The sequence below is a fragment of the Mya arenaria genome, chromosome 12 (assembly GCF_026914265.1).
Source record: "Mya arenaria isolate MELC-2E11 chromosome 12, ASM2691426v1".
Classification (NCBI taxonomy): Eukaryota; Metazoa; Mollusca; class Bivalvia; order Myida; family Myidae; genus Mya; species Mya arenaria.
Window position 1 is genome coordinate 54483292 of NC_069133.1, and position 27606 is coordinate 54510897.

At 35.5% G+C, this 27606-nt stretch overlaps 1 protein-coding gene across 2 annotated transcripts in view; it reads right to left on the minus strand.

Annotated features, from left to right (window-relative positions):
• LOC128211383 (uncharacterized) overlaps nucleotides 1-27606 on the minus strand; it is a 138598-nt gene that overhangs the window by 14847 nt on the left and 96145 nt on the right. For both annotated transcript variants that reach the window (XM_052916115.1, XM_052916114.1), the window contains exons 82-106: nucleotides 27358-27475; nucleotides 26852-27024; nucleotides 22764-22872; nucleotides 22156-22310; nucleotides 21851-21953; nucleotides 20336-20478; nucleotides 18724-18911; nucleotides 18453-18514; nucleotides 17533-17780; nucleotides 16707-16848; nucleotides 16208-16341; nucleotides 14979-15126; nucleotides 14049-14236; nucleotides 13519-13645; nucleotides 12944-13095; nucleotides 12264-12396; nucleotides 10804-10949; nucleotides 7792-7867; nucleotides 6930-7048; nucleotides 6478-6589; nucleotides 4843-4991; nucleotides 4158-4236; nucleotides 2975-3105; nucleotides 1878-1971; nucleotides 275-408 (exon numbers count right to left, since the gene is read on the minus strand). In XM_052916115.1, coding sequence (XP_052772075.1) covers nucleotides 275-408; nucleotides 1878-1971; nucleotides 2975-3105; nucleotides 4158-4236; nucleotides 4843-4991; nucleotides 6478-6589; nucleotides 6930-7048; nucleotides 7792-7867; nucleotides 10804-10949; nucleotides 12264-12396; nucleotides 12944-13095; nucleotides 13519-13645; nucleotides 14049-14236; nucleotides 14979-15126; nucleotides 16208-16341; nucleotides 16707-16848; nucleotides 17533-17780; nucleotides 18453-18514; nucleotides 18724-18911; nucleotides 20336-20478; nucleotides 21851-21953; nucleotides 22156-22310; nucleotides 22764-22872; nucleotides 26852-27024; nucleotides 27358-27475 — 3363 coding nt within the window. The remainder of the gene's footprint in view (nucleotides 1-274; nucleotides 409-1877; nucleotides 1972-2974; nucleotides 3106-4157; nucleotides 4237-4842; nucleotides 4992-6477; nucleotides 6590-6929; nucleotides 7049-7791; nucleotides 7868-10803; nucleotides 10950-12263; nucleotides 12397-12943; nucleotides 13096-13518; nucleotides 13646-14048; nucleotides 14237-14978; nucleotides 15127-16207; nucleotides 16342-16706; nucleotides 16849-17532; nucleotides 17781-18452; nucleotides 18515-18723; nucleotides 18912-20335; nucleotides 20479-21850; nucleotides 21954-22155; nucleotides 22311-22763; nucleotides 22873-26851; nucleotides 27025-27357; nucleotides 27476-27606) is intronic.

A 27606-nucleotide genomic window follows, 5' to 3' on the forward strand; every position in this document is an offset into this window, starting at 1 on the left:
ATACTTACATATTAGATGTTGCGTTTTTTGAGTTTAGACCTTCAATAAATATTGTAGATCTACCAAATTGCTTATCATTCCTGAGATCTGTTTTACGTTATCAAATATTTTTACCATTTTTGCTTGGTAAAGCTAGGGATCACACTACAAGTCCTCATGTACACAAGATTTAAATTTGCAATGTTATGGCTTCCTGATTGCTTGCAAAAATGTAAAAAAATGAAATCTTTCTGGTATCAAAACAGTCAGAAGTATGCAGACGATTAAGACTTACAGATGCTAGGCAGAAACCCAGTCAGTTGATGGATTCTGGAAGCGACGTACATGTGAATTTTTCTGATGCCACATGTTCTGTTGTGGTAGCCATAGCTCTGAACATTTATACAGCCCAGGAAAAGTTCATAGGACCTGAAATGAAAATAATATAGACAACAGTGTGACTAATGGTATTATACAGCCCAGGAAATGCTTGTATGCTCTGAAAAGCCAAAGAATTTACCCAGCTATGTTACTAGCAGTACATATATTGTGCATTAAGTCAATTGCAAACAAGAATAAACATAATTGTATTACCAAAATTTACAATTCGTGAAAAGGCAGGCTAAGATGTTCCTAACTGTAATGCATGTATGTAACAGAAAACGTGGCATAGCTATGCTTCTATAAGTCACCGTGAAAGATATATATTGCGAACTTACACAAAAACAAACAATTTTTCACTTCATTACACAACCAACAAGAGCTGTCACAGAGACAGCGCCCTCGTCTATTCCGCCGCTTTTTGGTGTATGGATTGAAAAGTTTTGGCGAAACATGCATGGATCACTGTTAGATTAGATTTCAATGCAATACATGATGTGCTGAGATATTTACATAAATTGAATTGGAAAATATTTGAGATGGTACGCAAACTTTAATGTAAATTCTAAGTCGAAAAAGGGGCATAATTCTGTAAAAATGCTTGATAGAGTTACCTCCTCCTGTGTACAGGTTGGGGGCATGATGATGAACAAGCGTGCAAAGTTTCAAAGCCAGATGTCAATGGACTTTGAAAATATTTGAGGTGGTACGCAAACTTTAATGTAAATTCTAAGTCGAAAAAGGGGCATAATTCTGTAAAAATGCTTGATAGAGTTACCTCCTCCTGTGTACAGGTTGGGGGCATGATGATGAACAAGCGTGCAAAGTTTCAAAGCCAGATGTCAATGGACTTTGAAAATATTTGAGGTGGTACGCAAACTTTAATGTAAATTCTAAGTCGAAAAAGGGGCATTATTTTGTCAAAATGCTTGGTAGAGTTACCTCCTCCTGTGTACAGGTTGGGGGCATGATGGTGAACAAGTGTGCAAAGTTTCAAAGCCAGATGTCAATGGACTTTGAAAATATTTGAGGTGGTACGCAAACTTTAATGTAAATTCTAAGTCGAAAAAGGGGCATTATTTTGTCAAAATGCTTGGTAGAGTTACCTCCTCCTGTGTACAGGTTGGGGGCATGATGGTGAACAAGTGTGCAAAGTTTCAAAGCCATATGTCAATGCCCAATCCCCCCCTTTTGTTCTATATCAGAAAATTGCAAAACAATTGGTTTCTTTATATGAAAGATAATTTTTATATACATGTCAAATGTTTTCTACATATAGCTGTATGAAGTGCTTTTTGTATATGTTTGAATAAAAAAATAAAAAACATTAATGCAATTATGATCATCGAAACACCTTCATTTTCCTTGCCAACATTAATGCCATTATGATATTCAAAACACCAGCAACCTTGATTTGTGTATTGCTTTCTTATTCTTACTTTCTATCTCTGAATTGAAGCATTACTACAGACTTAACTTATGCAATCAATAGCCATTAGACATTTAGGGTTACATACCCACAGTCCATCTGGTTTAGGTATTTCTCATAGAATGGCTTGCATGCTTCTGTTGTGGCAACCTCAAAGTAACTCGAAGAACAGGGCTCAACAGCTGCAAGAATAAGAAACAAATAAATGTATCTGCCCTAAATTTTCCTTTGCTCACGAAAAAAGCTGACAGTATAAATTATAGCATTATGGTGTCAATCTAAATCTTTAACAACACTAAACTACTCCCACTTGTCTTCCTTGGTAAAAACCAACCAATTTTACCGATAACATAATACCAGAGTGTACAAACGCCAATGCTCATTTGTTGTGGTTTATTTCAGTTCAACAAGGGGCATAACTAATAACTTAAAAGGCAGAGTTATGGGCCTTGTACTGGTGCATATTGTATCCGGCAACTGTTATCTAATTTTATTATGCATATTTAGAACAGTTTTTAAAGCGTTGGCCACAGTTAAAGTTTTTGAGTGACAACAATGGGGACACCACTGACACCAAGATTTAGTCTAGGACAATATCCAGACATTTTACTTAGAAAACGTACAAGTTAAAAATAAACATTTCACTAAGTATTTCTAGCAATATTGGTTTTGTTGCCATAGAAACAACTTCTTTAAATAATGTGCATAATTTTCTTATTCGCTCCAAACCACTGATAGAACACAATTCATATACCTACCTTCCATACTTCCAACAAGAATTTAAGTTGACAAACATGGTCTTTTAACGGCTGTCTAACCAGTCATACCAAGTTTCATGAAATAGCTTTATACCTGTTATCAAGTTAAAAAGTGGTATATTCGTTGCAGTACATGTCACAACCAAATTTTGTATGTCATTATTTTTTTTAAACATGCATAATGTCCTAATAACATTCTGTAACATGTATACTTACTTTGTTGCCCTAGCAACTGCATTATTCCTCTGATAAAAATTACATGTAAAATCCCAAAATAACCCTTTATCTTAATACTAACTCTCATGAATGTAGCCACTTGCCTTAATAGTTTTTTAGTTTTGCTGGGGTTCAGTGAAAAAGTGGTATTTTCTCTGTCAACAGTGAAACTGGTAGGGAACTATTTACAATGTACACAAATATCACTCACTGTTACAGGGCTTTGGTCTAGCTGTGTATAATTTGTCGAAGAGCATGTTGACCTTATCCTGGTAGTCTTTCTGGCTCACACTACACCCACTGAAGTTGGACCTGAAGGTGTCATCTACACACTCCCAGAACCTGCAGAAAACATAATGATACTTATAATTGCATACATTGTACCTTCAAACAGGCCTATGGTCTTGTTATTGGTGCTTGTGATTAAATCAAATCATATACAGATATTGGACTATGACACCACATTATATAATGTACATATCAGAGTTACAGTGATAAACTATAAGTTATAGTTCATCTATCACAAACTTATTCTTACCGAATCTGTCACTCCCTTTAAATAAATAGGTTTCATTTGTTTTACATCAACTATAACCTATACTTCATAATCTTTTATCAATTTCATTTTGAGAGCAGTTTAAAGATGAGAGAAATAATTTTAAGTCGAATTTCTAGGGATGGCAATGAGTACCCGAGAACTTGAGTACTCAATCAATCATTTGAGTACCCAAGTATCAAATCACTACTCGAGTATTTTTTTTTATAAAATTCACAATTAAAAGACTTAAGTATCAGATCTTTCATGTTTCCAAGATGACAATTTATGGCCCCTCTAATCCCTGCTGTGTACACAATTGACCCTATTAATAAATTATTTAACAGTTATTGTGGTAGCTGCAAACTGTCAACAAAGGGCTCTAATTTGCAAATAGCACTGATGTCAATTAGCAAAGTTTTGATAGCGGAACATCTCCTCAGAATTGTTTTGTTTACCAATCACCAAACAATGGCCGTTGATGAGCGTTACATGTATTGATTCCTGAATGAGTCTATCTTTGCCAGGCTTATCACAATTGATTGGTGGATATCTTAATCATGGAAAAATGAATATTAATGAGGAAAAAAACAATATTTCAGTATGAAAAACTGTCATTTTTAATAGTTTTTTGTAGAGTAAACAACTACACACTTTATAAATAATTTTCGTTTATTGTAATTCTGAATGTTGTTCATTATTGAGTGTAATCTTGATCATCTCGACGCTCGAATATGATCCGAGTTTTACTTTCCATTTATATAGTAGTACATATATATATAAAGAAGGAATTCTAATTGTGGGCTTGACACCCTACAATTTCATTGTGGGCTGACACCTTACATGACTGGACTCCTACCTGCATGAGTCATTCTCATTACTATTGTAACAGTTGAACATCAGAACAGCCTCATAGTCTTGGCAACGATCAATGTTGTCTGAAATAGATGGGTAATCATGCAGTAAGGAGCTGAATAAACAAGTTCTGTATAGAGATAATTGGCAACAACAAAAATTGCTGAAATAAAAAAAAAGTACTAAGATTATCTGTAGTTGTTGTGGGGTTTTGTCAGTCCAAAAAGATGCATACCTTGACAATAAGCAAGTCAAAGTTAAGGGCCTTGCTACAAATGCGGATGGACTCTAGCAACATGTGTCCCACAAAAAATGTGAATACTTTTAGAGCAACACGTGTCCCACAAAAAATGTGAATACTTCTAGAGCAACACGTGTCCCACAAAAAATGTGAATACTTTTAGAGCAACACGTGTCCCACAAAAAATGTGAATACTTCTAGAGCAACACGTGTCCCACGAAAAATGTGAATACTTCTAGAGCAACACGTGTCCCACAAAAAATGTGAATACTTCTATCAATTTTTGAGTTACAACCAACGTTAAAATTTTTGTAAAGAAACCATCAAGGCAACACCTTCAAGTGAAAATAAGTAAGATGGTAAATGATGAATACTTCTTAATATTCACCTCCCTATATTTGGCTTGGGAATATAAGGAAACGGGAATATGCCATAAAAACAGACTAACCAAAGTCACATGGTTCATGGCCAGCCTGCTGGCTTGCAGCGTCCCAATCTTCCTTTAGTCTGGTCATAAAGACATCCAATTGGTCCCTACAGATGGCCAGGGATGAATCAAGCTGTCTCCTGATCTCGTTGAAAAACTTTAATTGTACCCTGAAATAATTTATATAAAATATCATTTTGCTCTTTTGATAACATCAGTAACTGTTGTTTATATGTGAACACATATGACGAACAGCAAAAGCAACAATAATGATTTTTATTTCGTGAAATGGCGAGAAAACTAGTGTTTCGCTGGAGGCACTGAATGCTTCTCCAAGGCTTATTGTCAATGAAAAGACAGCAATAGAATTACACATATGTTAGAAGGTGAATGGTTGTAGCATTGTAATAACTAAAATCCCATAAGTAGATTTTAAGTTTTATTTTTTGGTCAAGGGTGAGACATAATCCCTGCAGGCCTTTCCAAGATATCCATGCTGAAAACACAATGCAGACGCAGACTGTCATAGAAAAATACTAAGTGTTTGATACAAAGATAGGAGAAGTCACAAAGGGCAATTATTGATATCTACCAATTATAGAGTTATGGTTCTTGTGCATTGCAATCCTCCTCAATAAGAATTATTTGTGTATAAGGTTTGAAGTTGATATCTTTAAGACTTTTGGAGGTACACGCCAGATAAAAGTTAAGTATAATAATGTGCAAGTGGCAATAACTCTTTAAATACAAAAAAAGAGTTACAGTTTAGATTCACAGCAATTCTCTTGTAAAATAATTATCTGTAAATTGAGTAAGGAGCAGATTCATAAAAAAAAAACTTTTGCATTATGCTCTTGAAAAAAAAAGAATATAATTGGCACCAAAGACAATGTTGTGGTTCAAATGAACTGAACTTAAGATATATATGTAGATAAAGTCCATATCTGATTACCTCAAAAGAATTTCAGAGTTATGCTCTGGACAAAAATAATTCAATTTTATGGATGAATCCTGGCAAATACCAATAACAGAGTTATGGTTCCTATTCAACACACTTTGCATTGATCTATCTGTATAAGAAGCTCATCACTGTGATTTTAGCAATTGTTAAGCAGTGCCATCCAGATACAAATTCTAAATTTTTTTTACATAACATGAAACAAATAAACAATAAAACATATTTTGCTTTGTATCAGTATTGTATGGTTTTAAAATAACCATCGCCATTTTCCCAATTTTTTTTTAATTTCGTCACTGTCAACAAACATGGTGGCCGATCACGGCAGACGATTTTGACATTTTTTCTATGCGTCCTTTAACCCTTTTAACATAAATTAAAAGTTTTTTCTCGGATTTTTCACGGATTTTTTTGCCTGCATCTTATACCCCTTATCGTCTTATACCCAGTCATTTACGGTACTCGACGATGGGCCTCAAATTGACATATGATGTGTGTGCAGTGTATTGTGATACGGTTCACACCTTCGGCATTAAGGAGACAACACAAGAACACATTTGCAGGCAGGAGTCTATTATTTCATTAATTCAACATAAAAACAATGAATATTTGAATACTGATTTTGACATTCAAATACAAAACATTAGATCAAATATCTGAATATTCATTTACATCGCTACTAAGTAGTGAACACTTACATGCAATACTGCTCTTTGGCAAGGAATGATCCGTATCCTGACATGTAGTAGTATTTCACAGTGTAAGCATACCACATTTGTACTGTGTTGTTGTAGGAAACCAGACAATTGGCTGGAAATAGAAAATTAAAAAAGTGAGTAAATCACAGTAAATATTCAAATGAATAATAAAAAAAGTAGACAGTAGGTTCACTGTCATCAAACACTCAACTTTTCTAACTTCTGAATGCCTTTTACTTTCATTTTCAAGATACATGTCGAAAAATCAACGATTAGAAAACCTTTAAGTAATATGGCAGAACGGATTTACTCTTGATACAATATACATCCATATAACAGTGAGTACAAAACCTAAATGTGTCACATTTAGAGCATGGCAGTTATACACAAATATACAGACAACAGACTGAAGTTTTAAGAACTATTTATGAGTGGGCCATAAGAACACCTACATGCGTCACACTGCGGCATTTGCTCCCCCCGGTGAAGCATGTATTCCTGTTCTACAGCCTCAATCACACCCTCGGTTCCACACTGGGGCAGCGCTTTCTTCACCACACAATCACGGTACCTGAAAACACACCAACATATTATGTGGATTCATACACAAGGTCCTTCTTTTATGACTTTCAAGATGATTTTTTTTTTTGGGGGGGGGGAGCAATTTCCGGGGTTTAAAATTTGTGTTGCCATTAGTTACGATAAAAAGGTTAGGTTGAAGATGGCAATATATTTCACCAATGAGCATCAAAAGCTTAATTTAAGTTTAATCTGATTTATTTTAGCTTGATTGTAACTCATGTGGGGACATTATAACAAACAATCTCTTGGCTCAGCCACGAGTGAAATAAAAAGCTTTTTGGTGTTCATGAGGTGAAATGTATCGTGATCTTTCACTGAAACAAGTACTTTGCAGTTTAATATATGACAAAAAAGGATACCAAATTACAACTAATTGTAGTTGTCAGAAGTGTGTGCAAAATTGTATAAGATTTCAACATCTTTTTGGAAATGATGTTGTTAAATATGTGTCCCAATCCTGTGAACATTGACATTTTATTTTGGATGTGATAACGGTCTTAAATTTCGAAACACAACAAAATATTAAATTGATATCTTCACTGTTTGAAATATTGAAATATAATTTTAAATAAAATTTATTAATCTCTAGTGGTCACTGAAAAGCATTTAATAAATACTATTAAATAGTGTTTTGCAAAAAGGTATAATTCATTTGCTCTCTTGATGAATTAAAATCAATATACCCTGGTACCACTAACAGGAACAGATCTAAGATATGTAACATATACTTACGCACAAGCATCCCCAGCCACCATTATACACTGCATCATTTTAACAAAGCCAGCTTCAGCACATGGATCCTCATCCCCTGCAAGAGTAATTCATTCATCTTCAAGTATATTCATTTACATGTGAACTGTTGTTTCCATGTGTAACATGTGAACTGTTTGTTTCCATGTGTAACATGTGAACTGTTTGTTTCCATGTGTAACATGTAAACTGTTATTTCCATGTGTAACATGTGAACTGTTTGTTTCCATGTGTAACATGTGAACTGTTTGTTTCCATGTGTAACATGTAAACTGTTATTTCCATGTGTAACATGTGAACTGTTGTTTCCATGTGTAAATGTGAACTGTTTGATTCCATGTGTAATGTGTGAACTGTTTGATTCCATGTGTAACCTGTGAACTTTTTGTTTCCATGTGTAACCTGTGAGCTGTTTGATTCCATGTGTAACATGTGAACTGTTCATTTCCATGTGTAACATGTGAACTGTTTGATTCCATGTGTAACATGTGAACTGTTTGATTCCATGTGTAACCTGTGAACTGTTTGATTCCATGTGTAACCTGTGAACTGTTTGATTCCATGTGTAACATGTCAACTGTTCATTTCCATGTGTAACCTGTGAACTGTTCATTTCCATGTGTAACATGTCAACTGTTCATTTCCATGTGTAACATGTGAACTGTTTGATTCCATGTGTCACCTTTAAACTGTTTGATTCCATGTGTAACATGCGAACTGTTTGATTCCATGTTTAACATGTGAACTGTTTGATTCCATGTGTAAGATGCGAACTGTTTGATTCCATGTGTAACATGTGAACTGTTTGATTGCATATGTAACATGCGAACTGTTTGATTCCATGTTTAACATGTGAACTGTTTGATTCCATGTGTAAGATGCGAACTGTTTGATTCCATGTGTAACATGTGAACTGTTTGATTCCATGTGTAACATGTGAACTGTTTGATTCCATGTGTAACATGCAAACTGTTTGATTCCATGTGTAACCTGCGAACTGTTCGTTTCCATGTGTAACATGTGAACTGTTAGTTTCCATGTGTAACCTGTGAACTGTTTGATTCCATGTGTAATATGTGAACTGTTTGATTCCATGTGTAACATGTGAACTGTTTGTTTCCATGTGTAACCTGCAAACTGTTTGTTTCCATGTGTAACATGTGAACTGTTAGTTTCCATGTGTAACCTGTGAACTGTTTGATTCCATGTGTAACATGTGAACTGTTTGATTCCATGTGTAACATGTGAACTGTTTGATTCCATGTGTCACCTGTGAATTGTTTGATTCCATGTGTAACCTGTGAACTGTTTGATTCTATGTGTAAGCTGTGAACTGTTTGAATCCATCGTAAGTCATCATAAAAGGTTCAAAGAAGAGTTTGTTTGTTTGTAAGTAATAAAAATGTGACAAACAAGAGTATCACTCAAAGTGATAGATGCTCCCCATTCACCATTTTTTTATGAAAATACAGAAATTGTAATACGATGTACTGGTAAAAGGTAAATGGTTGTAGCATTATTATACACAAGTCGGAAAAACACAGAAAATTAGGGGCAGATTTGAGTATCAAATTTCAAGCAATGAAATTTAAAAAAAAGCAGCCATCTATTTACTGGTTGACGGTACATTTCTGAATAGGTCACAAATCCCAAACACCGGCTAAAACACATGTTTGTTTACCGTGATCGATTATTCGATGATCTAGATCAATACAGACTTTCTGGCTTGCCTAATGGTCACACTTGCAAAGTTTAATGTTGTTTTGTCAAGTATTTTTATAAAAAAAATGCCATTCAATGTTTTTACGGTCATAGATCAAAATGTAGAACATGGGGGAATGACATCCCAGGGCACACGCGCATCTTTAGGTTTTGCAGTTATGTTGACCTTCATTCAAGATATTTATAAATAGAATGCATGTTTGAAAAACATCGGAAACAATAAATAACTTTGCAGCTAAGTGATTATTTAATATATCATACTTATTACTTATAATTGTATGACCATGTATTTTCGCTTTTCAAGTGTTCGGTATTTGTGCCCTCCGTAGCATAAAGTTAAGGGTGATTTACTGTCCATAAAATGAATTATTTTTTACATAAAATTGATGAAATCATGAATACTTTGACAGATGTTGTCATATTAACCAAAGATGTTTCATAAGCAATTTTAACTTACTACAACAAAAACTCTCCAAGACGATTATGAAAAACCTCAAAAAGTGTTCAGATTTGTGACCTTTGCCAGTATATACCCAGTTTTATTTCAATCCCATCAGTAGTTTTGAGGTTATTCCCCGGCTTAGCTTATGCAAGCACCAATTATGAAAAAATGGTTAAGGGAAAATAATTAAATAAATATACATGATAGGATTATGGTACATGTGCACTGCACTTCCTCTCATTGCCATCTATCTTTAGACATTTTTTTTCAATCCCTTAGTATTTTCCAAAGATGGACAAGCACCAATTATTAAAATATGGTTATTGGGAGATAACTTAATAAATATGCATGATAGGATTATGATTCTAGTGCACTACACTTCCTCTTATTGCATCTATCTAAATACCAAGTTTTATATAAATCCCATCAATAGTTTTAAAGAAAGGGTGTGACTGACAAAAGGAGAGATGGCCAAACAGCTGGACTGACGTACGTTCTAACATTTATTGTTCATGTGGTTATTCTTTCTTTAAAAAACACCCACTAAAACATTAAAAATTTTTTACCCTAATGAACACACCCTCTAAACACCTTGCTGTTGGCTAGGATGAACAAAGTGCCAACTATATGCTCTCCCTTTGGGGAAAATATAAATTATTTGCTTTGCATGGACCCATAAACATATCGGTCCATGATTTTGCTGAACTGCTTTTATAACACTGTTGAAATTAAACAATCTACAGCTTTAGTGTACAAAAAAATAAAACACATTGGGGAAAGTTTGCTGTCAACATTGTTAAGAGACCCTTTAAGATAATGAATATACACACATGTGCAGTGAGTCCAGTTGTTCATGGTGAAGTAAGCATTGAGAGATGGCAGTCTGCTCTCTAGGAACAATTCCGCCATGTCCTCACATTGTGGAACATCTTTTTTAAGCCAGTCAACATAATTGATGTGGTAGTCATTGAATAACCTGCAAAACATGACAGAATTGTTGGCATAAGGTGGTAAAACATTTTGAGACTATGTGAAGGGCAAAAATGTGTCCTGAAGGTAAACAATAACAAGAAACAAGAGCTGTCACAGGAAATTGATAAATAACTGATAACAATGTATAAATTTGAATTAAAAAAAAATAAAGAAAAAAGAATAGCTATGATATCTTGCTTATGAGACCCAATACGTCATAACGATAGATGTGGTAGGACAGGGCACTTGACTATACGTCATTTTCTTTAAGAAATGAATACAATAATGATGTTATATGTGCCTGTCAAAAGCAATAAAAAAATCAAATTGAAAATTATTTTTATACAAGAAACGTCTTTCTACATATCAAGTTTGGTCGCAATATATCAACTTAAACTCAAATTATTCAGTAGCAAACAGTTATCTATTTCTAGTAATAGTGGCTTTGATCTTGACCCTAGGGGCCCAAACACAAACCCATGAAACGCTTCCTATATACCAAGTTTGGTCACAATATGTCAACCCTAACTAAAATTGACATTAAGTTATTCAGTACCAACATTTTTTCTATTTTTAGTAACAGTGACTTTGACCCTAGGGGTCCCAAATGCAATTCCATGAAAGGTCTCCATTTACTCTTCCTAACTTAAATTATTCGCTTTACTTTGTGAAAACCTGGTTAAAAATATAAAAATGAAACCGTCAAAAGTAAAATAAAAAGTCAAGGGCCATAAATTGTATTATTTGTTAATATGGAGCTATGCTACCTAAATGAGTGATGGCTATTGCGTAAATATATGAAAGCCATTGAATAAACAGTATTTGAGATCTGAGTTAAATTTACCCTTAAGTCGGAACCCCAAAAATTAATCAAACTTTTTAAGTCAATCAAGGGCCATAATTTGTATTTAGGATAATATGGAGTCATGTAACCTAATTGTGTGGTTGCTGTAAACAACTGTGAGAAGGATTTACTCAATCAAATGAAAGTTTTATAAGTGAAAATGCCAACTTGCCCTAAAACTTTTATCTGTTGCAATGTGCTCTAAAACTAACTTATGTTTCTAAGTCAATCAGGAGCCATAACTTATAGTTAGGATAGTATTGAGTTATGTAACCTTTTGTGTGATGGTCCTGAACAACCATGTAAAGTATTAAGTAAATTAAATGAAGGGTATTGGAGTTATAATTGTAAATGCCAACTTGCCCTAAAACGTTAACTGGACACCGACGCAGACGCCAACAACAAGGTCAGTCGTACAGCCTCCTAGTCTTTGAAATACTTGGGGTAAAATGAAACAAATAAAACATTTCTTACGCGCATCTCTGGTTCTTCGTGGTTTCATTCGTACTCATGTTTGACAGTCCAAGAAGAGCCATTCCATACGAGGTCATTTCGGGCCAACGGGAGGTTGATTCATCAAGCTGTGACTGACATTCAGCAAGTCGCACTGAAAAAAATCGATAAAATTCATCACAAGTATGCAGGATTGGTTGTATTTTTTAATAAAAATGTCCATATCAATGTCATGGTCGACATTAACATTTATAACCACTCAATCAATTATCAGTTTCTTTAAACCTGCAGAGTTGGGAATTACAGATGATGTACAGTATCTACTTTAAGCTTCATGTAAAAAGAATGAAGTTATAGAAGTAAATTGAAATATCAAAATCGACACCTTATTATTCCTTAATGTAATTAACAGTATGGCATCATTGGACCTCATACACATTCTCCATACTAAACAAACTACCATGCCATCAAGTATGAGATATGAATCTATATAATTTTTTCAATATCCTTAAATTCATCTTTAGCATCATAAACCCAGCACAAAGGGACTTGGATTCTTAAAAGTGAAAGTAAATGCACGATTTACGCTCAATGATGAACATTAACCATACGGTCAGAAGAGCTTTTATTGTGATCATCAAATGTTCAGTGTTGAAAAATGTACATGTGATTAGGAACCATGAATAACTAGAACAACTTACCACAAGGGACCGGATCAAAGCCTAGTATTTGTTCCACAAATGAGGGGTTCTCCTGGAGGGCCCTCACAAAGCGAGCATCCTGCTCTTCTTTAGATTCCCTATCCCAGCAATGGTTGTAAGATGCCATACATTCCATCACTGATGGTAGCATACTGTAAATAGCAAACAAGCATTTTGATGGTATAAATTATTATACAGTCTGGCATTAGTGTAATAAATGATAATAACATATGTTTATAAACGTCTATCTACATGCACCTTAAAAATTAGTTTGGTAATCGCTGAGTCTTAACTGCCTTGTTTGAATAACTGGGACGTAAATTAATTGGAATAAAAAAATATCACAGTCCAAAAGTATAGCTAAAAATGCAAACAGCGGACTACTTTATAAAAATAAACAGACAAAAACAACACTACATGTAGATATTAATCATTCCCAGTGCTAGCAATGTTCGCATAGATGATTCTCCGAAAGATAGATAAGCTTTAACAACTAAATGCAAATCTTACTTTATTTTTATTTATAAGGTGTACTTTGCTGAAAAACTTGTACTAAAAATAGAAACATGACATACTGGCATCCAGGTGGGTAGTTCATCATCTTGAAGGACTGGGAGATAGGCCCTAGACATACAACAGACATTCTGTCCAGAAGTGCACTGCCATCATCGCAAGGGTCAGGCAACACAACCGTCAGGTTTTCTGTAAAATGTCAATGTGTATTGATGCTATGCTTATGATTGCACATATTTTAGCATCCGAAAATTTGACATGACGCATTACTCATGTAAGTCCGCCTGTAGTAATATATAAATTTGTTTACCAAAGAAACTATCGAAAACGATTCAATAATTGTGATGTTTTTTAGTAGATACTTTGTAAAAACATATTTTCATTTGCCTAAAAGATAATTTTTATGAATATTCAAATATTAATCATATCACAGTTTTTCATGGTCATGTTGATAGAAACTATCCTTGGCTTATATTGGAAGCATCCTAGATCAACTTATGACGCACTCACTGCTGTTAATAAAGGCTTATGCTGCTCTTAGCCCTCAGATGAAGGGTTAATATGTGCACAAGTGTTTTAAATCTGTGTATACCTGACTGGCATCCTGTAAAGTTTATATTCTGGGCTGGAATCGTGAAATTGGGAATCTGAGACACACTTATCATCTGGTACAGTCTGACCATTTCCATAGCAACCTCAGTATAGTCTTCTATTTGACACTGGTTCGGTGAAGAAAATTCGTAATGGATCACGTAGCATCCATAAAACTGTTCATACACACTGAAAAAAGTATACAATTTACAGTAAACCAAACTAGTTAAACATCAAAAGCTAAAGAGATTCAGTGGGAGAATATTTTTCACATGCAAGTTTCAAACTAATGTCTTTAAGCAAAACTGGACCAGCTAATAACACACACACACACACATCTGGAAAGGTGTACAGCAAAGAGCTACAGTTATCATTTCCTTTCTGGTCAAGGCTTATATACATGCTCTTCAATTTACACCAAGTGCCAGCCGTTCCAATTCTCCACCAACTGCCACCCATTTTCCTTGTCCTATTCTAGCAAATTTAGGGAAGGGTAGTTTATACAAACTGTTATCATGTGCTATCATGATAACATCTTAAGCTGTATCTCTCTCACCAGTATTTCCGGTGTAGAAATAATATTATTTGATATATTTTTTGAGATGCCAAGAGATCCCTGGTGGGGCTCACACTCACAATCTATTGGGTACTCCTAAATATCTTATCCAAATATCTAGCCACAATTTTTCAAAACCTCTGAAGCCTAACACAATAAAGTATCTAATATTTCTTTAGCACACAACTTACTTATATTTAGAAAGCAAAAACAGTGTATCGTGATTGATATTAAATTTCCTTTGAATGGAGACAATTTACAAAAGTTTTACCAAAACATAAATGTGTGCTGTTCTTGATCCTTTTATAAGGGACTTGAGATTGCTTACTGGAGAAGTTTGCATGAGTACATCTATGCTCAGATTCAGCCAGTTACCTGCATTTGAGACTCTTTTTGCCATCCGCGCTTCTAGCCTCGTTAATGTTGGGCACCCTCCAGAGGGAGATCAGGGGCGTGGTACATGTGTCGCTGAGGGCCCAGCTGTTCAATAGCATTTCCCTGTTGCAGGAATCCAGGTCCAGTTCTATAACAATAAACAACAGGATAGCAACATTTAGTTTGTACACAAAATAAATAAATCAACTGACATGAATCCCCATCACATCCCTTTCCTGGGAATAGAACACAACTGGTAACCATTTGATGAGGCTAAGAGACTCCTGGTGGGGATAAAACCCACAACCTATTGGGTTAGAAGCAGACGCCTATAACTTGTATGTATGAAAAACTACAGTATAGCATTTGAGCCTAAAACACACTGATTGCCTGCATTGAAGCAAGAAAATATTAAATTGATGTCCATGTTTGGAAATACAGGTAAATATACCAATAATATGATAATATAAACTTAACATCCATGTTTGTCACTTTGCTCTATGATTGCCATTAGATTTGTGTAATTGTGTTTGTATATGGGAGGCCTAAATTGTACAGCCAATTTTGAACTCTTTTTTTTAATTTTTGAGCTTTGAACATGTATGTGAGGTATGTTTTTTGTGTTGCCATGACAGAATGAACTGCTGCAGTTACATAGGTAAGGTCTCTCATATCATGAAAGGGGTGAATTGTTGAATACATGTTAAGCGAAAATGGAACCTTTTTAAAATCAAAATCTAACATATTCATTTTTCAGTCAATGTTTCTTCACAAAACTATTGAAGTTTTCTGTAAATAAAGAATCAAAATCATTTTCTGCAGCTTCAATTTGTGTTGCCATGACAGTAGGAACTGCTGCATTTACATAGGTTAGGTCTCTCATATTATGAAATTGTCAACATACAGTCAAACCCTGTTGACTCAAACTCGCTTGGCTCCAATTGTTTGTTAGCTCGAACCAAATGTAAAAGACAGATTTCTTTTAAATGAGGGTAAACAATCCCTTTTGGCTTGAATTTTCCGAGGCTCGAGGTATTTTCACCAGTCCCTAGAAGTTCAAGCCAATGGGGTTCGACGGCAATAATAATATTTCAAATGCATTGCCTAGGTTCTAAATGACATTTAATAGAGAACCTCTTCCACGTCTCAGTTTACAATGGACAGTAGTCATCTGCATATGTGCATATTACAAGCCATGCAATCAATGTGGGTATATTCAAATAACCTACCACAGCCCGCAGTTTCCATTCCAATAATCCCTGTGCGCACCTCTGTGGACTCAAACTGGGTAGCAACCTCGCCAGGTGTGCAGTTGAACTTTGCCATCTTGGACAGCAAACAGCCAAAGAAATAGTTGTCCATCCTGTAAACATGATACTTGAATGATGTTGTTTTTTATCATATTGTAATTTACATTGAAACTTGTCTTTTCAAAGACAACAGGAGCTCTGAGCAGCAAATGCCAGCAATCGTCAGTTGATTTTCTGTAAAACAAATGGTATAACTAAACGATTAATAAAAACCAGAGTAATGCACCTAGCTGTACATGTGCTGATTGTAACTGGCAACATATCTACTAAATTTCATTTAAAAACCTTGACTGCTTTTATAATTAAGGCCAAAGTTAATCTTTTTGTCCACGAATGACCCTGACCCTGACACCGTGGGGGGGGGGTGTGTAACACATTGATTGCATTTTTCCATTTTTCAAACACTAAGATTTCTTACAAGCATCTGTCTCTGTCGTTCATCCAGGTGTAGTTAAGGTCCTCAATACATTCAAACTCCAGTATAAAGCGGATGGTTGCCACGTTGTTACACATATTTCCATCCATTGGCAGCTGGCGGTTTAGACGTTCATATGCCGTTGCTAAAAAGGTAATAAATAACAAGTTTTATGAACCAATGATGAACAATTAATGTATACTCTGTAGAGTTTTTATAAGGCCAGACACAGATACAGTTACGGTAAAATCTGCTATGTGATTAAGAACTTTTTGCTATTCCTTTGTGATAATAAAATTCCAATCATCGATGAAACTCCATGTGGGGGTCAAGCTATGGATGTTCTGATCCAGAGTCTACTACAATGTTACGGTATATTCATTATTTATATAAATAATTCTTGCTTAATTTTGTCAGTTTCCCCAAGTAAAAACCAGCAATGATGTCCATTAACAGAGACCACGAGAACATGCCGCTTGCTTGGCTCAAGCCCACATCTTGGGTTAGAGGCAGAAACCCTACTTTCTTCTTCATCATGGAATGTTTCCACAATATAAAATAGTATCATACTTACTAGCTATAACTAGTTCATTAATAAGTTGGTATATTAATACACATGCCAGTCAAGTCCAAGTGCATAGTATATCTTCATATAAAAAATTGCACCGATATTTTTTTCAATGAAATTATGAATATAGGTACTTTAAATTTACAAAACCTGATAAAGTAAGATAATTATGCATGTAATTTTTGTCATGAAATAAATCTTTCATTTGTTCATCAATCTTGTTCAAAAAAACATTTAATCAAAAAGCATTTGTCAACTTACGACAAGTGAAGTCAATTGCCTCATCTGAAGTGTATTTGGTAGAGTGTTTCTGAATTTGACCGTTACTACTATCACCATGGGCAACTATCAAGAAAAGAGGGCCATTCAGTGGGCGATCATTTGGAGTTCCACTAGCCGATCCGATTGGACGTTGGAATGAGAACTTCGTGCCTGTTTCATCAGAACGGACATCTACAGAGAAGTTGTTGTAAGTGTCGATGTTAGGCCGGGCCCTAGCGCTTGCATATCTAAAATCAAGAACATGCTCAATGTTTTATATTTGTGAAATGAATTTAGAATAAGCTGAATCTTTATTATTAATAAAGGAGCTCAGAAAAGATCTTATACACATATCTATAAAAGCAATGAGACTATAATGTGTCCATTTTAAAATGAATACACAGCTAATCTACCATACTGACAGAAAAAAGAAACTGTGCTTAATATGAAATTTGTCCAAAATAATGTCAGTGATTACATGATGTTCATTTTACATATTTGAATCACAAATATAACATTGGTATAGAGAGGTAACCTTAAAGCTTGTAGAATTTCTCCAGGTTCAGCCATTTTAAGAATTGCTCTTCTGGGAATATTTTAGAACTAGTATATTTTGCATGAACAGTTTCTATATAAATAAAAAAATGTGTTGTTTATTTCTAAAATTTAAGCCTTGTTGTTTTAACAGTTTCACTATATAAGCAATGTAATAGTATAAACAATACCAAAAGCAGTGGGAAGACACCAATTCAGTACAACACTCTATCATTTTCCCCCGTCTGCCAAAATTTCACTTTATGCTTATTGTTGATATCTTTGAGAACAGTGACACTACCCATCAAACAGACAAGAAAGTGATTTTTATACGATGTTTTTATTTAATTGTTTTAATTTTATACGATCCAATTATTTTTACAAACCTGTTATTGACTTTGAAGGTCATTCCATCCATGTTTTCTATAGTGAAAGCATCAGTACCAGTCTGTATTAAATAACATTGAAAGTGAGTTTGATGTGAGCATAAATACTAAATGGGTGATGCAGTCTAAAATGCACAATTTACAATGATTATCATTTATGATGTTGTATGAACAGTTATTTTACCAATTTTATATAAATATTTTTACATAATGAGAGTTTTTAATGATGGCAACATCAATTTTTGTAGATATAACAATAAGAATAATTCACCATCTGTTTTTCTGGGTTGACCCCGATGCCAATCCACTTGCCAGCAGAGTTCATGTCAATGCCACTGGACAACGCAGGAATGAAGGTGGAAACGACTGTTGTGTTTCTCCGCGGGTGAACAGTCATGTTTATGGTGATCCGATTCTCAGCTGGTTGACTCATTGGTGTCCATGTGAAGTTGCATGCATCTGTGTGTAAGAATGTATTAGGCAAATAAAATAAAATTAATACTGTCATGCTTCATGTATATGCAAACAAATACATTCATTATTTAGAAACAGTCTTTATTGAGGTGTCCCAGTAATTGAAAAGATGGTGGTATTAACAGTTACTAAAAACTAAGTCTATAGCCATACATTACAGTGAAAACTGATATCTTGACAAGCACATCTAAACAATTATACAAACTGAAAAATTAATTTCCTTATAAAAAATCCAGGTTTCGCAAGGAATGCTGGCATATTGTTGCAATGCTGTTATTTGGATCTCTTGGCACGTTTTTGAGAAGTCCCATGCTCTGATCTTGGGTTATTCTCACCTTAATTGAGAAGCAGCATGCTTCAATCCTTAGCTGAGAAGCCTCATTCTTCAATCTCAAGATATTCTCACCTAAACTGAGAAGCCTCATGTCTCAATCTCAAGATATTCTCACCTAAACTTAGAAGCCTCATCCTTCAATCTCAAGATATTCTCACCTTAACTGAGAAGCCTCATGTCTCAATCTCAAGATAATCTCTTTCACTGAGAAGCCTCATGCCTCAATCTTAAGATATTCTCACCTAAACGTTGAAGCCTCATGCCTCAATCTCAAGATATTCTCACCTAAACTTAGAAGCCTCATGACTCAATCTCAAGATATTCTCACCTTAACTTAGAAGCCTCATGCCTCAATCTCAAGATATTCTCACCTTAACTGAGAAGCCTCATGCCTCAATCTCAAGATATTCTCACCTTAACTGAGGAGCCTCATTCTTCTATCTCAAGATATTCTCACCTGAACTTAGAAGCCTCATGCCTCAATCTCAAGATATTCTCACCTAAACTGAGATACCTCATGCCTCAATCTCAAGATATTCTCACCTTAACTGAGATGCCTCATGCCTCAATCTTAAGATATTCTCACCTTAACTGAGATACCTCTTGCCTCAATGTCAAGATATGCTCACCTTAACTGAGGAGCCTCATGTCTCAATCTCAAAAACTCTCACCTAAACTGAGTAGCCTGTTGCATCGCCTCATGCCTCACTCACAAGATATTCACACCTGATCTGAGAAGCCACATTCCTTGATTTGGGATATTTTCACCTGATGTGGGAAGCCCCATTCTTCAGTCTTGGGATATTCTTATTTTTTTCAATTGTTATGAAGTTAAAAAGTTACAAAGCAATAAGCCAGCACTTCTATATAAAGGACATTCCCTATATTATAACAGGTCAGATTTGTTAAATTCATTAATTTCTAACAAGCTACAACTAATTCATTCATAGAAGCATATTTAGGACTTCTATAATGCAGAGGAGGCTCAATGATGGTTTTCTCAGTAATATTTGCCCCTGTTTGAAAAAAATATAAAAAAAAAAGTTGCAGGGTATAGGAAGTCAAGACTACCCACCAGAGCACATGGGTTCTGGGTTCCGCAAGGTAGAGTTGATATGACTCAGCGCCCGCATTACCATGGGAACCAGCGTCTGGGCGAAACACGTCTCCTGCTCTGTCCCATACAGCATTATACAGAACACGAGGCTCTCAAAGTCCCTGAAATATTAGATATTAATAACGTTTTGCACATCATGAACAAGCCTAAAAGCCCAATGTCAATGTAAAAATTCTTCTGTAGTCAAAAATTGTTTTTACACAGACTGTTATACAAAACCTAATTAATGAAAAAGAAATAATTCACAAAGTTCACATTTATTACAGTATTAACATGAACAGAATAATTATTATAATCCTCAACAACATATGCATGAATATTGTCATTCTCAGCACATGACATGATATATGTGATACATCTTAAAGGTTATATACTGGTAGTTAGTAATAAAGTCATTCAATGTCTTGCAAAAACAAACAAACCAAAACCTTATTTAATGGTTTTCCTATTAAGCTGGATGCCTCTTTTAACCCTTAAGCGCATGTATACAAGATAGGCCGACATAGGAGAAGATCAGAGCACTCTGCATATCCCTGCCTTTGCAATTCAACAGAGTTATTATTATTTTCTGCAGATCACTTAACTTGCATAATTAGATTTTCACTTGTACGTGGCTGATGAAAGCAGTAACATTCCCCGTTCCCAGCACTAAGAGAAAGATACTGCTAAAATCTGACATAAAATCAGTGTGTGAATTAACCTTTAAAATCAGTGTGTGAATTAACCTTAACCTGGTAGCCAATGGGGCTTCAGACTTTGAGATTTCTGTAGGCCGAGCCAGATTTCCTACCCACCAGTTAACAGAAAAACACAGGGCATGTTTCTGAGTTATGGTTAAAATCAAGAAATGATATGAAAACTGATTTAACTGTACACTATTTAATTTCAGTTTGTGATGCCAATAATGGTGGTGGGGTGGTTCTGTGCTGCCAGGGGGTGGGGAAGCTGGTGGTGGTTTGATTGGAGGGGAGGGGGGAATCTGGTTCTGTCAGCCTGTGCTGCAATGGGGTGGGAGTGTTGGTATAGGTGAAGGTCCTGTCAACATATGCTGCTTGTAGTGTTAGTGACAGGATTTTACTAACATCTATTTAATATTTTAGGGTAACTACATAAGCCAAGTGTATTTGGAAAAAGAAAAAAACAACATCCAAACTTCAATATCAACAAAAAAAGTATTGACAGACTAAAATGTGATTCCATCAAAACTATTTTCAAGAAATATACCCCAGTAGTATTGCTTGACAAGGGAGAACACTGCATCAGAAAACATCTGTACAGATGAGAAATTAACCGTAAGTCAGTAAACATTGACCCTACATTTTTTTACCAACAAGCCCAATGATTTCAATGCCAGTCGGGCTATCTAAAAGGATTTAGACTGAGTATTTTTTTCCTCACCTCAGGCGATCTGGCTAGCGTTAATTTCGTGAATTTCGTTATTTTCGCACACTGTAAAATCACAATATTAGTTACCTGCAGTTATGCCTGTCATTATCCAGGTATCGGTTCCCTGCTTTGCCACACAGAGAATCATCTTGTATATATCTTGGAAGGTTTGGAGTGAAGCAAACCAGGGCTGAAAAAAAAAAATAATAATAATAAAATGAGTATTTGTATGTTGTCACTTTTTCTTGTCTGCATTTCTCATTTAATCTTAAAGAAACTAAATAACTTCATTTTAATATTAAAATTATCAAAACAGAATAGAATAATTCTGACACTAAAAAACATTAATATACACAAAAAAAAATAGCAGATAACATATATATTTTACGCACAGTTACAGATCTCAGGGTCAACCCAGCTCTGACCCGTGAAGTTTTTGGCTCCACCACTCAAGAATTCATACAGCTCTTGTCTTTCACATCTGTAGCGATTGTAGCTGCGCTGCTCCAGATCATTGGCCACACAGTCCGCGGTCATCAGGAGGGCGCTGAGAGAGGTTATGGAGATGAATGAACATAGTCGTAAATTACATATTGTATCTGACAACATATGTACTAGGTTTCATTTTAATATGTTTTCTTACTTATCTAATGGCAAAGGTTAATGATTTTGAATGTCAACAACATGACAATGCTGACAATGACAACAAAACCTAGGCAATTAAATCAACTTGACTGATCAAAAAAATCTTGACTGATTCAAATACCTAGTATGTAATTACATCAAACACATGATATGATTATCTTTGAAACATCATATATTACTATTAGATTTTGTCTTAAATGTTTTAGTACAACTAAGTTTCATATAGCAGTTCCAAAACAATATAATGTTTAATCAATGTTTATAAATGAAAAAATATTAGTCATCCCTACTCTGCCTATGAATTCACCCAAGTTACTCAACACATAAGAATAATAATTATTATTATATCACTCACTTGCAAGATTGGCTGTTCATTTGACCGTAGCTGATGAAAGCAGACACGTTTCCTGCACACCTCCCTCCCAGGCTGTTCACGATGGCTGAATCGTTGTAACACAGGTTCTCTATAATTGGATACAATATTTGAAAATAGACAACAAAGTTGAACAAACAGTAGATTAAACAAGAGGGCCATAATGGCCCTAAATCAGTCACCTGAGTAAAAGAGTAAAAATATAGTAAAAATACATCTCAAATTAATTCAATTAATTAAACAGTGAATTTCAAATTTAAAAAGATCCACTCAAATCTTGAATGATTGTATTCAATAATGAGCAGTGATGCAAGTAGCGACTCTGAAGCATTTAATTAAAGTCTAAGTCAAGAGCAATATGCTTAAATCATTTTTGAAATATACACAACAAAAGATTTTCAGAAAGAAAAGGAAGGATGAAATTACCAGGAAAAAAACATATAATGTCCTTGTGGTAACTTAAACATGCCAATAAGTATGACCTTGACCTACTGACTTGTATCTCACACATGACACACTGGCTTCTCTTATGAATATTTCTGTATACATTGACAAATTAAAGACCAAACAAGCCAGAATCCAAAGAATTTTGACCAATGACCCTCTAATGGAAAATTGACTTTTGACCTACTAACATGGGTCTTGCATATGAGGGGTAGGCTTCTCATGGTGAGCAATTGTGTCAAGTCTATGTATACAAACACATGGAAATATATGGACAAGTCTGGACAGATAAACCTGCTGATTTGAAATTCAATGTTACTCACTTCTGCTTGTTGCAGTTCATAAACCACCTTTACCAAAGCTAATATGTCAAAAAATTATATTCTCCCCTTGAATGACACCAAGGAAACACCAAAGCTATAACTGCTATTATTTAAAGAAACTGACCAAATAACACAATATTTTGCTAGAGTAACCAGAGCCAATAACCTAACCTAATTCTCCAAAAACAACAATAACAAGCATTTTCAGTGAAAAGATATCCCCCGCCAACGATGGCTTGTTTGTGCTTGATGGCTTGTTTGTGCTTGAAGGTTAAAAAAAATCTCAGAAAGAATAAGATAAAAGTTTCATTAAATTCTAGCAGCTAGTTACTGAGAAACGGCTGCAAACAATGATTTTTTAATAAATCAAGGGCAATAACTCTAAGGAAAATTGACCAATCCAAAAGAAAACTAGAGATTGCTTTTTTGAAAAAGCGCATGTCTCCCCCATTGTGTGGTCGTAGGTGAGAAATAATCAATGATGGACATGAAATTTGTACTTTTGGACTGGAGACGAACAAACATAGGGGTCATCTACTGGTCATGACCAACCTGCATACAAAGTATGAAGTTCCTGGGTCCAAGTATGAAGTTCCTGGGTCCAAGTATGAAGTTCCTGGGTCCAAGCTTTCATAAGTTATTGAGCCAAAAGAAGTGTGACGTACGTACTGGTGACAAAGAAATTGTTTTTTACCTGAAGGTCACTTTGACCTTGACCTACTGACCTCAAAATCAATAGGGGACATCTTATAATCAAGACCAACTAGCAAACCAAGTATGAAGTTCCTGGGCCACAGTTGTGTTTAGTAAATCAGCGGAAACTGTTATTTTACCTCAAGGTCACCTTCACCTTTGACCTACTGACCTGAAAATCGATACAGGTCATCTACTAGGCATGATCAACTGGCATACCAGGTATTAAGTTCCTGGGTGGAAGCATTCTTTAGTTATTGAGCGGAAACCATTTTTTACCTCACAGTATTGTGACCTTGATCTTTGACCTTCTGATCCCAACATCAATAGGGGCCATCAATTAGTCATGACTAACTGACATACCAAGTATGAAGTTCCTGGGTGTAAGCGTTCTTGAGCTATTGAGCAGAAACCGTTTCTTCACCTCAAGGTCAGTGACCTTGACCTTTGACCAACTGATCGCAAAATCAATAAGAGTTATCTACTAGTCATGACCAACTAGCATACCAAGTATGAAGTTCCTGGGTGTAAGCATTCTTGAGTTATTGAGCAGAAACCGTTTCTTCACCTCAAGGTCATGGTGACCTTGACCTTTGACCTACAGATCTCAAAATCAATAGGAGTCATCTACTAGTCATGACCAACTAGCATATCAAGTATGAAGTTCCTGGGTGCAAGCGTTATTTAGTTATAGAGGGGAAACCGTTCCTTCACCTCAAGGTCAGGGTGACCTTGACCTTTGACCTACTGATCTCAAAATCAATTGGAGTCATCTACTAGTCATGACCAACTAGCATACCAAGTATGAAGTTCCTGGGTGCAAGCGTTATTTAGTTATAGAGCCGAAACCGTTTCTTCACCTCAAGGTCAGGGTGACCTTGACCTTTGACCTACTGATCTCAAAATCAATTGGAGTCATCTACTAGTCATGACCAACTAGCATACCAAGTATGAAGTTCCTAGACCCAAGGATCTTTAGTTATTGAGCGGAAACAGTTTCTTCACCTCAAGATCAGGGTGACCTTGATCTTTAACCTAGTGACCCCAAAATCAATAGGGGTCATCTTCTAGTCATGACCCACTAGCATACCAAGTATGAAGTTCCTGGGTGCAAGCGTTCTTTAGTTACTGAGCAGAAACTGTTTCTTCACCTCAAGGTCACAGTGACCTTGACCTTTGACCTACTGATTTCAATCAAAATCAATAGGAACTAGACATCATGACCAACCTCACTTCAAAGTTTGGTGAACCTAGATCAAAGCATTCTCCTGATATTGCACGGAAATATTTTTTTACATTAGAGGTCACAGCGACGTTGACCTTTGACCTTGTGACCCCCCAAAATATAGGAGTTTTCTAAACCTCATGATCAACCTCCCTACCAAGTTTGGTGAACCTAGGTCAAACCATTCTCAAGATATTGAGCGGAAATGTTTTTTACATTGGGGGTCGCCGCGACCTTGACCTTTGACCTAGTGACCCCAAAAACAATAGGGATCTTCTACACCTCATGACCAACCTCCCTATCAAGTTTGGTGAACCTAGGTCAAACCGTTCTCAAGATTTTGAGCAGAAATGTTTTTTATATTGGGGGTCGCCGCGACCTTGACCTTTGACCTAGTGACCCCAAAAACAATAGGGATCCTCTACACCTCACGACCAACCTCCCTACCAAGTTTGGTGATCCTAGGTCATGCGGTTTTCCAGTTATTGATCGGAAACGAAGTGTGACGTACGGACGGACTGACGGACAGGGCAAAAACAATATGTCTCCCCCAGAGAGGGGGAGACATAAATAGACAGGCATCATCACAGTATGTTGGTTCTTATTTATTTCAAGTGTCATGAAATTCTACCAGCTAGTTGCATAGAAAAGGCTGCAAACATGGATCTTTTAATAAATCAAGGGCAAATAACTCATATAGAAATTACACAAACCAAAATAAAAATAAACAGGCATCATCGCAGTATGTTGGTTCATATTTATTTCAAGTTTCAAGAATTTCTACCAACTAGTTACTGAGAAATGGCAGTAAATAAGAGTTTTTCAAAAATCAAGGGCAATAACTCCAAGTTCAATTGACCAATCCAAAAAAAAAAATGAACAGGCATCATCCCAGTATAGTAATTCATATTTATTTTAAGTTTCATGAAATTCTGCCAGCTAGTGACTGAGAAATGGCTGTGAATGTGCATTTTTCAAAAAATCAAGGGCAATAACTCCAAGGACAATTGACCAATGAAATTTTTTTTTGGACGGGCATCATTCCAGTATAGTGGTTCATATTTATTTTAAGTTTCATGAAATTATACCGGCTAGTTAATGAGAAAACGCATGTGACGGACGGACTGACGGAAGGAAGGACGGACGGACGGAAGGAAAAACGGACGGACGGACAACGCCATTTCAATATCCCCCTCCCTATTTCATAGGCGGGGGATAACAACATATGACTTGGTTAAGCCAATAGCTCCTTATATTATAGGCCTATAAATATATTTTTATATAAAAGACAATAACAAAAAAAAAGAAACAAAATCCACAAAATCTTTACTTAATCCATAGAAAAATAAAAAAAACAACAACAACTAGCTATATATCCCTTCTACCTCTGCAAGCCTGAAAGTCCACCATGACATGGAGTTCCCATTTATCCTCCTTCTCTTTGATGATATCCACATATTGGTGAAGTCCGTACAAGAACATGTCTGGGGCGTTCACGCAATCGGGCCAGACAATCTTGAGCATGTCTGTCATACACGATGTGAACCTTTGTACTACCCTAAAACAACACAAAAGAAGATTTATAACTGGAAAGAAATGTGAGAATGTTCCCTCTCACTTACGACTATCAAAGAGTATCAATGATAGGACAAAAACAGTATTGTGTTGAAATAAATGTCAGAAGTCTATTTTTGCTCACTTTCTCTTATTAGTAGCATGACAAAATAGGTCATTGTAAGAAAAAAGAGCAAGTAAGCTTACTTTCACTATTCTTTTATCAACATGGATATAATCGCCATCCTTAATCAACATTGCTATAACACTACTTTTTCCATTACAAACAAAATGGGCTCGCAAAAGTAAGACGTTGGAAGTTCCATAAAAGTCTCACCCGCATGCAGCCCAGCTGTGTTGTTCCAAGTTCTGAAGAAACAAGTTTCGCTCTTCTTGACAATATCCTCTGGTTACCTCATACAAATCATACATGCTGGAACATTTGGACTGCGTCTCTGAAAGGGAATAAATATGTAATAAAATAAAATTGTACATTTTTATGAAAATGTATTGTCCGAAGGCAGAGATCACCTGGAAAAACCTGGCTCCAATGCCTGAAACTCTCCAGTTCATTATTATGAAATTG